The 13783-nt window shown below is 38.1% G+C and overlaps 2 protein-coding genes across 3 annotated transcripts in view; both read left to right on the top strand.

Moving 5' to 3' along the window:
* Positions 1–13783, top strand: part of ccdc13 (coiled-coil domain containing 13) — a gene marked incomplete at its 3' end in the record, with an annotated part of 264989 nt that overhangs the window by 193383 nt on the left and 57823 nt on the right.
* The window catches only part of dspa (desmoplakin a), a 43730-nt gene that overhangs the window by 8846 nt on the left and 21101 nt on the right, over positions 1–13783 (top strand). For both annotated transcript variants that reach the window (XM_084120576.1, XM_084120577.1), the window contains exons 2-5: positions 6954–7337; positions 10839–10929; positions 11033–11154; positions 12165–12309. In XM_084120576.1, the coding sequence (XP_083976702.1) occupies positions 7111–7337; positions 10839–10929; positions 11033–11154; positions 12165–12309 (585 nt within the window). In that variant the 5' untranslated portion in view covers positions 6954–7110. The remainder of the gene's footprint in view (positions 1–6953; positions 7338–10838; positions 10930–11032; positions 11155–12164; positions 12310–13783) is intronic.

Below are 13783 nucleotides of genomic sequence, written 5' to 3' on the forward strand. Positions count from 1 at the left end.
ACAGCATTCTGAAAACAGGTCGTTGGGAGACACTGCTGATGATTTATGGAGATTAATAAAAAAGGAGTGAGTGGATTTTTATCACTATTGGCTGGTTGTGTACACACACTGTCAACACACATTTATGTCCAAACAGCATGCAAAAGTGAATTTTGCATAATAGGCAGAGGTGGACGAAGTACACAACTTCCTTACTTGAGTGAAAGTATAGATACTACTGGACAAATATTACTCCGTTACAAGTAAAAGTTGTAAAGACCTATTTTTACTTAAGTAAAAGTACAGAAGTACTCGATTTTAAAAGTACTTAAGTATCAAAAGTAAAAAGTAAATGTCAATGCATTGTTTTGTTGCATTGTTGTATGTAAGTAGGCTACCGTATGCCTCTGAATCTATGCCTGCATACCTAACCTCATATCAATATCAAATTTATTTCTAGAACACAGTTCCAGTAGTGGGATTGAATGTGAGATTGAATAAATGCACTCAATAACGTCCACAATGGTTTCCGACACCCAAATGGCTGTTCCCTCAAATATTGCCCTATTTAAAGTTTTTTGGCTTATAGTATGAATATGTTAGCTTTACTGTTATCTATAAGCAAGGGTGCTCCAAAAAAGTGACAAAATTCACATTTAGAAAACCAAACCCAACGTTGAAAATGAAAATCAGGTTTATGTCAGAATCCAATGTCAGATTGACGTTGATCTCCAACGTTGGACAGACGTTGTATTGTGGTTGAAAATGAAAATCGGGTTGACGTCAGAAACCAACATCAGTCGGGTTCTGACGTCAACCCGACTTTCATTTTCAAACAATATCCAACGTCAATCTGACGTCGGGTTCTGATGTTAATCAGATGTAGTGTTGTCACGATACCAAAATTATTGTTTCGATACCGATACCAAGTCAAGTATTGCGATTTCAATACTTTTTCGATACTTTTCCTAAAAAGGGAGAAACACTCTCAAATGTCATTGCTGTGCTTTATTTTAAAACCGGGACAACATTCTAATCATATAACACACTAATAAATGAACATATGAACAGCAGATATATTAAACATTGAACAAAATATGAAATATCAAAATATAAAAAATAAATTAGAGCAATGACATTCAAGGTAAAAAAATTATAAATTTAGCAGCATTATCTCATTTATCATAAGAAACATAAGAGCTTTATCTTGATTCTGATCTTTGAATAAAAATATGAACAGCGATTATATTAAACAATGTTTAATATTGGTAACATATTATAAGCCTCATTGGTGGTGATATATTTGACATGTGGGGAGAGAGTTGTGGAAGGCCTATACTTCATGTTAAACATAAATATATAGCAGCAAAGACAACGTCGGCAGTGTTGACGGCAAAATAGGCTACAGAATAATTCGTTCTGTATTAAGAGGTGCAATTTTTGAAAATCGATAATACTTTTTTAAATTACATTTATATTGTATTTATGTCAAAACTTTCAAACATCAAAATGTCATTTATTAATATGTATTCGTGTCAAAATGACATAGAAACATCTTTTCCTATTCTATTTTGCCTGGAAACGCTTCCAACCAGTGGTGTAGTCTAGTTTTTTGTAGTGAGTATACTGTAATATAATATATTACTTTTAGAAATGGTGTTTAAAAAAAAAAAAAAAAAAGGTGTTATTGTTTTGGCAAGTTTACTGTTTAAATTATAACATGTATGAAAACTTGTGTGATATTCTCTTAAAATAACGTTTTAATAGATTTTATTCATTCATTCATTTTACTGTGCAATTTCTTTCTAATTTCTTTGAGTTAGACCAAACTTTTATTTTGGTGGGTTGTAGACATTTGAGTTTCTGTGTGTTTTAATAAACTATTATTATTATTATTATTAGGCCTACTTGAAGTATACTCTACTGTGCAATAGTAATATATTTCTGTTATAATTTCTACAAGTTATACCGAACTTTTATTTTGACAGGTTGTTTTGAAGACATTACAGTTTCTATGTGTAGGCTATATGAAACGAATGAATGACGATAGTTTTGTCAAATTAAATGGTGAAATTCTCGTGCAGTGACTCTCATAGCAGCTCTGCGATGAAAGTGCACATGTGTATCCTATCCTACATCATGTCTCAATACAGTGAAACGCTGAAAACACCACGAGCGTGCGTGAGTCACGCGTGCTTCAGTGTGTGTGTGCGTAGTGGAGCACACACTGAGCGCTCATTCCCAGAGACGCGTAGAACAATTGCAGTCTCTTTTAACTTTAATATTCACAGACACTGGTCCATATCATATCCCTACTTTTGATTTATTCATTCAAAAATAGCCAAATTCCGTGATGACGTTCTGCTTAGCAAGCTCCATTTGTGACTGGATTCCGCGATTCGGTGTCGCTTCGCAAACACTGACGGGGTGAATTTATGAATGAAAGTGTTAAAGTTCTGACACAAAACGAAGTTGTTACGCATCCTCACGATTTTTTAAGTGGGTATACGGAAATCCTTGGCCTTTTCTAGTGGGTATACGGCGTATACCTGCGTATCACGTAGACTACACCACTGCTTCCAACACGCTTGCGTGTTGCGTGAAAAATAGGCGTCGGTTCTATTTCTAGCATGCACGCGATTTCCGCGCGTCTCGAGCTGCGCCCAGACACGTGTGTCACGCAGGCAGTTAACATGGGAGCCGAAATAAAAACGGACACGACACGCAGCCAGTGTGTCGCCGGCCATCTGGAACGCGGTCATTCTTAGAAGTATCGATACTAATAAATTAAGGAATCGTGACGTTTTTAATTTCCGATTTACTTTTGAAGTATCAGTGCACCGTGCAACAGAGCAAGGTAGGCAGCGTACTTCCATATGTCACTCCTCGCGTCATCTTTTTCTACGAGTCCTGGACCACTTGTGCTCGCACATGCAGCCATCTCGCTGTAGTGTTTTGTCACACTGACAGCGGCAGGTTCTTTGCTGCGTTTTTTTTTTTTTTTTTTTAAGTATCGATACTGATAAATTTAGGTATCGTGACGTTTTTAATTTCCGAGTATCGCGATACTTTTGAAGTATCGGTACACCGTGCAACACTAATCAGATGCAGGGTTCTGACGTCAACCCGACTTATATTTCCAACCAAAATGACTGACTGATGTTACTTTCTACTCAAGGACCTTGACAGAATTGTAGTGGAGTAAAAAGTACGATATTTATCTTTCAAATGTAGTGAAGTCAAAGTAAAAAGTTTCCAGAAAAAAAAAAAAAAATCAAGTAAAGTACAGATACTCAAAAAGTGTACTTAAGTACAGTACTCAAGTAAATGTACTTTGTTACTGTCCACCTCTGATAATAGGGGACCTTTAAAAGACAGAAAAGAAGGTTTTGGGTGCACCCAATCTTAAAGAACAGAGAGTCAGAAGGGGAGTAAGCTAATGTGCACAGTTTTTTTGCGTCTTCAACTAAACACAGTGTGTTTTGTAATGTCACTACACATTACATGTAACACACGAAGTAAGTTAAAATCATTCGACTAGAAACTGTAGATATCACACAAAGAATGTATAGTATACTAAAAGCAGCCCTAAATAGTCTCACTACATTTTGTTACATGTTCAAAGTAACAAGTCTCTGTCTCTATCTTTGACGATAATAGTGTTAGCTTTCTATCCCAAATGTAGTTTAGCCTGCTAGCCTACACACCACAGGACTATACCGACTAAAACTATCACACAACATACTCACAGTTGTGATAACCGAGTTGGTTGGCAATACTACGCCACACATTGTCTTTCAAATCGTTGTCCTTGTAGTATGTGATTGGCTGAAGCCTTTTCTGTCGCCGCAAAAGTAATAAAAAAAATCGACATCGAAGTGAAAAAAATAAAAGTCGTGTTTTCACCGCAGCACATTCGCGTTCGGTGTGGAAACACTCATTACACAAACAGCTGATCAAAAAATAAAACCATCGCGCAAATTATTTGTGCGTCAAAATCGCGTCCAGTGTGAAAGGGCCTTAAGGCTGACAAACTTAGAGAGGTTAACATTTTATTTTTAACACTGTTCCTTAAGATTATAACCTTAACGTTTGTCTGTGCGCTGCACATTTTATGGAGAACAGCTTCCAGAAGAGAATACAATGTAGGCTATATATTTATGGATCACAACTTGTAAGTATGTCTTATTATTTGTAGTTGTGTTTTCTTAACAGTTCCAATTATAAGCTTTATGTAGTTGCTATGATAGGTATGATGTAAATGAAGGGCAAAGCTTTTCCTCTGCTAGCCTGCTAACTAACATTACAGTATTGATGTAGTGTTTACTGGAGCTTTTGTAAGACTGTTCACGGCCCCTTAGGAAAATTATCCACGATTTTGTTATCGTTTACTATTTGTATTACCATAGTTTTCCCACAAATATGATTAAATGGTGGATAACTGTATCTACAAGAAAATTAAAAAAAAAAAAACATACCACTCTGAAATGTCCTGAGAAATCCATGCTTGAAATCCGTTCTCCATGATCCTCTTGTTCATTAACATTGTCAGGGTCTGAATCGGGCTCGAAATTGTCTGAAATTCACACCATCATTAATATTTACATCTGTGGGACATTTCCCGAACACATGCTAAAGTGCTGCCAATCACAACACATGGGCCAGCTAACCAATCACAGCACATTTCGTATATTTCAGAAGGAGGGGCTTCATCGAAAACGACACGTTCAACCAGACTGGGGAGAGAAGAGCTGTAATCACGTAAAATATGTACAAAAATAAAGTGTTTTTTGAACAATCAAGCATGAAATCATATTCTAGTACACCCCAAAAACAAAATCAAGACTTCGTAAAAGGCCCCTTAATAGACCCTATAATAGACCCCTTTAATGATTCAGAAAATGATTTCAGTATGAAGATAAAGGTTTGGATCATGAATTGTTTGTTGTTTGCTTTTGCGATCTGTTAGATCGTTTGAACCTGGAAAAGTTTTGAATGACGTCAGACTTAACAACGATGTTAAATTGATTAAAACCAGCTAAATAAAATGTACACAGTACAGGTTAAATGCAGATATCTTGCAGAGTTTAGCTCCAGCTTGCCTCAACACACCTGCCCAGAAGTTCCTAGTATCTTATTAAGACATTGATTAGCTGGTTCAGGAGTGTTTAATTAGGGTTGGAGCTGAACTCTGCAGGAACAGGATTGGACACCCCTGGGTTAAACAATAACGGGCCCAGGACTGAGCCTTGGGGGACACCGCGAGGTGTCACATGATGCCTGAAAGGTGTGTATCCTCCATACATAGCTGTCCTTGTAGGGCCGAAATAAAGGACATTCAACACAACAAAATGTTCTTATCTATGTGTTTAATCTTGCCTGGAGCAGAACCTTTTCTGGAAAAAAGAATGAAATTCAAACATGACATACACAAGAAAACACACCCAAGACATTACAAAGTGTTTTTCTTATCAGATTATAGGCTATATCTTGAGTGAGGTTGGACTGGACCTAAGTTTCAAAGGTAAACTCTAATTTGTTGAGAGTTAAGGATTTGAAAACAGGGTTTTAATTTCAATTTTAAATTGTAACTGGATGTGTGCACCTGATAAACGGGTGTGGAAATAAACTAAACTGGTTGGTTGAGATAAGTTTCTGTAAGATCCTTGCTGTGTTGCAAAATGCTAGAATGTTATGTTAAAAATTCATATTGCACATGGTAACGCATAGTATTGCGTACATGCTATGTTGCAATTAAGTTTGGTTTCAATAACTAGTTTTAAATTCTGACATAAGCAACAAAATTATGACTCATTTTCAATCTATCAGATTCAACATATGTCCTAACTTTCCCACACTAATGTTAAATTAATGCAATATGACAGTATGAGTGGTCATTTACACTTGTCAGCCGGGCTAATGGACAATTAAAAATGTTTTGTACTACTGACAGTGCACTTCACTTTTTTTTCAAAGACAAGAAGCAGACAAAAAAAGAACCTGACGAACCTCCCTGTACTCAGTCACAGAGGAGTGTAAAGGGTGTGTGAGACTGGGTGTGTTGCTCTCCTGTGGAAAACACACACACAGGCGAAAGTCCTCCGCAGACTGACTGACTGTGTGTGTGTGTGTGGGGGGGTGTGTTTGAGTCAGACAGGGCGTGTATCACTGTATCACTTCTTCTGTATCACTGTGATCACTTGTCATTTTCAACTTAATTTTTAACTCATGTAAGATGCGCATGCTCACCATTTCACTGATGTAATGATATGGGATACCACGGATATATTGTGTTCTGTGTTATGTTTATAGCATTGAAAACGAATCAATTAATGAATAATTAATTAAAATGTAACATTTTACAATAAGGTTTGTTAGTTAACATTAGTTAATGTATTAACTAACATGAACTAACAATGAGCAATACATGTGTTACCCAGTATTTATTAATCTTTTTTTCATGTTAGTAAATAAAAATCCAGCTGTTCATTGTTTGTTCATGTTAGTTCACAGTGCATTAACTAATGTTAACACATACAACCTTTGATTTTAATAATGTATTAGTAAATGATGAAATTCATATTAACTAAGATGAATAAATGCTGTAGAAGTATTGTTCATTCTTAGTTCATGTTAACTAAGGTATTTAACTTATGAACCTTGTTGTAAAGTGCTACCAAATAAAAAATAAAAGCTGAGGGGAAAATGCAGTAGTACAGTAGCCTACATCTCCAGCTTTTGATAGAAAGTTATTTTAAAAACAATTTGCATTATTGTTAACAAAGTTGGCAAAAGTTCAAGTATTTATTTTAAGAAAAAAAAAAAAGTTTTGATGAAGAAAAAAAACACGAATATTTAATTTTACCGTATCAGAGAATTCCGTGGGAAAGTGGGGGGGATTTTTCGGGAACACCTCATGTATGAGCCACACCTCATGGAAACACGGGTGTGTGTGTGTGTGTGTGTGTGTGCAGGTGTGGTCTAAAGGAAAACCGGAACTATCCAGCGCGCAGCGTCCATTACAGCCGCAGTCACCGCCGCGGAGAGACGCGCAAGAGCAGGAGAGCAGGAGGACTTTATCACTCTCACTGCGCTTTGTTTCGCTGACCCGCTGCTTTAGCTTCTGCAGAGATGAGTTTGTCCGGATCCCAGACCCGGCTCTACCAAATGGGCCCCAGGTCCAGCTCCAGGCCCGACCTCAGTTTACAGCGGGGCGACGGAGCGCAGCTCTTCATGAGTGGAAACGGATATCATTCCGATTTCAACGACGGTGGAGGATACGCGCAGACCATCACACACTCTTTCTCCAACAGATCACAGGGAGGAGGAGGAGGAGGAGGTGGTGGAGGGACACTGGGGTGAGTTTCCATTCATGCATTATCAAGTTACGTGTTATTTATTAACAAAGTCTGCACTAAAAAGTCGGAGGTCCAAGAATGAACATCTTAACAGAGCTATTCAAGTTCATTGTATAGCTCTCTGCTTTTACTGTGTCAGCAATTGTTTATTTTATATTTTGGTAAGGAAATGATGGTGAAACATCCGAGAAGAGGTGGATACTTAAGAGTCCAGATACAGTATGAAATAGTAAAGATTATGAACTTTTGTATCGTGCATGTTATTCCGTTATGTCGCGAGACAGGAAATGTCCATCACACTGACATGTTTCAAGTCTCTTGTAATGTGTAGGAGTGAGCGAGGCACGAACTATCGCTGGTTTAAAAGTTCACACACTTGCCCCGGCATTACGAAACTTTGTGTATTTACTAGTTGCCATGTCAACATAGGCCTAGCGAAAAAAATGCAGCAAAATTAAAAAAAAAATATTTGGAAGATTGAACATTTATTTAACCATAGCAAAAGTAATTTGATTAAGTATTATTATGTTTTGAACTATGCTGTATAGATGTGTTTTGCGGTGTGTTTTTTGTCAAACTAAAAAATGAGTTTATTTTTAATTATTAATAAATGATATTATTTTATATGAAAAAGTTAATAATAGCATTTTATTGACAAAATATTTTAGTTTGTCTTATTTTTTTTTTTTTATTAGATCAGACAACATTTTAATCTGTGGTATGGTCATGTTACAATGTACCTCACCTATGGGGCATGTTGTCACATTTCACTTCCATTCTTTCGGGGTAAATCAAGAAAAAAGTATATACTCTATTAACGAAACAAAACAACACAATACTAGACGTGTGAAATTAATGTGGGGATAAAAATAGATACTCTGAACCTCAAGTGGATTTACACAGACTGAGAAAGTAAAAGTGTTAGGTTGTGCCCCGCTCTCCCCTACTTTAACAAACAGTGCTTGCAAAAAAAACTTAGGATAACACTTTTTTTTAAGGCGACGTAGTTACACGTTACTACATGTACTTAATAATATAGTAATAACAGTAAATTATGCATAACTAAATAACTAACCCTAAACCAAACCCTAACCATAACTCTATAGTAAGTAGTTACTCAGTACATATTTGAGTAATTACAATGTAAATACGTCACCTTAAAATAAAGTGTAACCCGCTAAAATTGTTACTGCACGGTGCATATGGACTTTGCGTGTAAATGCATGTATTAAAATTAATGGCACATGATGTAATTCATAAAGAATGGCGGTTACACTTTATTAGGGCCCCATGGTGAGAGGACCCTGTTGGAATTGCTCTGTTTACTATTATTCTTCTCCAAAGTGAATTGTTTTTTTGAGGGCCTAAACATGCTCGGAAACTCATGAAACTTGGCACACACGTCAGAAGTGGTGAACATTTACGTGTGATATGGGTTTCAGAAGTGGGTGTGGCAAAATGGCTCGATAGCGCCACCTACAATATTTTGACGAAGTGCCCCTGGCGCTACGGCTCACGTACAGGTATGAAGTTCGGTAGACACGTGTAACAGGCCGATATCTACAAAAAAGTCCAGGGGCGAAATCTGAAACCAAACAGGAAGTGAAATATTTTGACTTTTCTCTGCAAATTGGTGCAGTTTTTGCCATTTCCAGACGTACTTTAACAAACTCCTCCTAGAGATTTAATCAGATCCACATCATATTTTGTCAGTCCTTGGCAACGTTAAAGTCCCCATGAAATCAAAATTGACCCTATTTACTTTGTTAGCGCATATTACTAGTCTTGTGGTGAACAATTAATCCGTGCAAGAAAATATTTAAAAAAATTTTTTTTTACCATGGTAATCTTTAATCAAAATCTGAAAATGCCCCTCCCCTCTGCATTGGAGGACCTTCTCTGATGACGTAGGTTTGAGGAATTGGTTTGGGCAACGCTTAACCACTCCCCTCAAACCGTTAGTCTGTTATGAGCAGAGATGGAGAGGAGGAGCGCTAGAGTAAAACCCTGCCCTCTGTTTAATATTCCTTTTCACTGGGAAATACGTCATAACACTGGAGAAAAGTCGTTTGCAACTTCCGGTTCACGGGGACTTTAAATTGACCCTTCGCTAAGCCACGCCCGAAAACTGCCACAGGCCAATCGTGGGAAAAAAGGGAATTTTTTCCCTTCCCGAAACCAAGGGGAGAAATGCCGGGCATGGATCAAGCACTGTGGGACGCCCCATTCACAACTAAATGTCGACAGGATTAACAAAAACACCTACGTTTGCTCCACGACGTGTGAGCAGTAGCCTGGCGCGCTAAAAATATAAGCGTGAGAATGTTATCATTGCAAAGTGGTCAGGCTAATGTCTTCTGTTTATTGCACAAGATTTATGGATAAGCGGTTTGATTTATAATTATTAGATTATTTTCAAATGTCACTCACCCTGCTGTGCATGCACAAAGCTGTTCCTCAATCTGTGTGTTTCCCATTTGAATGGTCAGCGTACGAGGCGGCTGCTGCCTGTGCTGGGACCTGTAGGCTTTAGCTTCAGTTTTGATGAAATTATTCTCTAATCGGTTGCATATTATGTCGTGGATTTATCCCTCAAACGCATACTGCAGTCCCTTTTGTCTTGCTCTCTCAGATTTTCACCTGTTCGCCAAAAATGACTAATTATCTCCTTGGGAATGTCTGACACCGGTGCATTCATACTGTAATAGACGTGCCAGGTGCGAAAGCTTGTCAGGCGTAGCAACAGTAACTAAGGAGGGCGGGGCATAGCGAAGGGTCAGTTGCGAAGATCTTGAGGTTTCGCTGAAGGGTGTGTCCGTGGCGGCCTGACAAAATTTGAGGTTTCGCCATGAAACAGGAAGTTGTTGAAACTCGGACATACAATGTCCGATCTGCCCCAGACTTCGCATGTTTGATAAGAGTCCTGTCCTGAACACATCTACATGCCAATATTCATTTATAGTAATAGCGCCACCTGCTGGTAGCAGGAAGTGTGGCAAATACAAACAACGTTTACATACTCCTCCTCTATTTACCTACTCAAATGCAGATTGCCCACCGTCTTCCTAAAGCCACCTTCCTTTCATCGCTGCTTGCAGCTTTAATTTAAGGTGTCATTGTTACCGTGTAATTATATATTTAAGTACTGAGTAATATTAATTAACTACATAAACTTACTATAGGGTTAGGGTAGGATTAGGGTTTGGTTGAGGGTTAGTTGCATGTAATTATGCATGATTTACTGTTATTACTATGGTAAGTGCATGTAACATATGTTTCAAGGACACTGTAAAATAAAGTGTTACCAGAATGGCTTGTTTGTTCCCATTTGAGAAATCTGTCTTCTACTGAAAATGATGGAAATGATAAATCTATCCAACAGAATGTGAAATCTTTAAGTTTTCTTTAAAATACTGTAAATAAAATAATGTAAATAATTATAGTGACCTAATACGTAGTGTACCTTCTCAAGAACACTTGTGTATTTATATATTCTCCTAGCATGTCCTCGATGTCTGTTCAGAAAAGAGCTCAGATGCTCTACCAGGATTGCTGTGGCTTCCTGAAGCGAGCGCAGAACCTCCTGGAGAACGTAAGAGTCATTCACACACACTTCCACTCTTCTGCATGTGACACACACACACACACACACACACTCACAGTGATCTCTGCATGGTTCTGATGTGGTGTTTCAGATGGGACCGGCCGCTGAGGTGGACAAGAGCATGATGGCGGCAGCGGAGGCCATAGAGCAGATGAAGATGTGCGCCATAGAGTTACAGAACGCCAGAATACCCAACGACAACATCGTGCGCAGGTACAGCAGTGTGTGTGTGTGTGTGTGTGTGTGTGTGTGTGTGTGTGTGTGTGTGTGTGCGCCATAGAGTTACAGAACGCCAGAATACCCAACGACAACATCGTGCGCAGGTACAGCAGTGTGTGTGTGTGTGTGTGTGCGCCATAGAGTTACAGAACGCCAGAATACCCAACGACAACATCGTGCGCAGGTACAGCAGTGTGTGTGTGTGTGTGTGTGTGTGTGTGTGCCGTAGAGTTACACAACGCCAGAATACCCAACGACAACATCATGCGCAGGTACAGCAGTGTGTGTGTGTGTGTGTGTGTGTGTGTGTGTGTGCCGTAGAGTTACACAACGCCAGAATACCCAACGACAACATCATGCGCAGGTACAGCAGTGTGTGTGTGTATGTGTGTGTGTGTGTGTGTGTGTGTGTGGTTTCTACAAAAGAACAGTGTTTTAGTTTACAATAAACAATGCCAGATCAGATTCATGGTAACTGCAAATGTTACATTGAATTCACAGGAAATAAAGTACTTTAAACAATACTTGAGGCCATCTACTCATACTAACCCTGTTGAAAGAGAAACCAAAAAAAAAAAAAAAAAAATCTACTCATACTAGAAGCTCATCAAATACACATCTAAAGAACATGCCTAAGCAGGAAATATAGCAAGCATAAAAATAAACACATTAAGGACAAACTTGAGAAATACTGAATAATATTTAACTATCAAACAAAGGCACTTACATGGTCAATTACAAACACGCAGGAACAAAGAAAGAAAGGAGAAAAACTCAGTCCTCTGCACAGTACAAGAAGATGCTGTGGGCACAGGTGCGGTTAGTGAAGTCACGACACACTTCTGTAACCAAGAACACACAGGGTAGAGTCGTGATTGGCTACAATGATAATGCCAAGTTAAAATCTCTTCGTTTTAAAGCACCTTGTTGAAGAAACACCAGATGTGTGTGAGGCTGAGCTGAAGAGTCATGTGAACTGAAGGCTGGTTGTGTGTGTGTTGCAGTGTGGACGAGTGTGTGTTGTTCCACACGGAGATCCGTAACTCCATCACGGGCACGACTCTCCGCAGAACCAGCACTGCGAGCGGCGGATGGGACGATCCCAGCAAGAGCTTCCAGGACGCTTTATCCTGGATCAACCAGAAGAAGGTGTGAAACACACACACACACACACACACACACACACACACACACACACACACACACACACACACACACACACGAGTCCTTCACTCGAAACATACATGAACCCAGTCAGTCTGCTGTCTAAAAACTGTTAAGTGTTACCAATGTTTGACTTTTGCAGATTATTCGTGATATTAGTACATTAGTACTACTTTTGCCATCAGTTGTTGCCAGGGTTTTTATCATTTATTAAAACTATTAAAAAAACATTTATGTTAATTGAAGCTAAGCTGAAATTATTAGTTGAAAAACTTGGACTAAATTTAGTTAAAAACTTTTTGGCAATAAACTGAAAATTATATAAGTTGAAACACTAAAATTATTAACTGGAAATATATAAAACTAAAACTGAAACTGAAATAAAAATAAAAATAAATTAAACCTAAATCGTAATAATAAAATAATAAAATGACTAAAGCACATAACAGAATGACTGATAATTAAAATAAAATTAACATGAAAACTAGAAATATATATAAAAAAAGTTCTAATTGAAAAATTATATTGATAAAACTAAATTAGAAACTAAAATAATGCTGGTTGTTGGACTTAAACTAGAAGTGAACAAGATTTTTTATTTTTTTACTGTTTTTGAAAGAATTCTCTTCTGCTCATCAAGGCTGTGTTTATTTGATCAACAATACAGTAAAAATAATGAAATATTATTCCAGTGTAAATCAGCTGTTGTCAATGTGAATATATAGTAAAGTGTAATTTATTCCTGTGATCAAAGCTGAATTTACAGCATCATTACTCCAGTCTTCAGTGTCACATGATCCTTCAGAAATCACTCTAATATGATGATTTGCAGGTAAAACACATATCATGCTCTATGGCTACAGCATCTGCTGTATATTTGCCTGAGAAACCTCGGATATTAGTGTGAAATGTTTCCTGGGATAGCGACAGCTTGTCATAGAAGCAGCTTCCCTGGAGCTTCTGTAAAAAAGTGTGATTTTTCTTTGTTTTCTCCCATAAGATGTATTTATTTTGGTATGAATGAATGTGTTTAGGCTGATTCAGCAATATTAGATCATATTTTTGACTTGAATAAAGCCGGTTGATTTAGATATTTTCAGGGTGGCATTTGTCCGAGTGTGTGTGCAGTATCACAGCAGATCTCCTGAGCTGAGCGTCAGTGTGTGTGTGTGTGTGTGTGTGCAGAGGATGGTGTGATTTATCATGTGTTTAAGGGTTTACAGGCAGAACAGCCCATAATAATGACAGCAGTGCGCTGGAATGCACTCGCACCTCCTCCTCCTGTCCAGACCGGCTCAGCCTTATCTCAGACCCTCTGAAGGGTGACGCATTTACAAAAACAGAGACAGAGAGAGAGAATAGGAGTGTATGCGACTCCCTGACTTGTTGTTACTTGTGGTAGTGTAGAGGACACACACACACACACACACACACAAACACACAGCAGGAGACACACCCG

This window comes from Abramis brama (assembly GCF_963993115.1).
Source record: "Abramis brama genome assembly, chromosome: 7".
Taxonomy (NCBI): Eukaryota; Metazoa; Chordata; class Actinopteri; order Cypriniformes; family Leuciscidae; genus Abramis; species Abramis brama.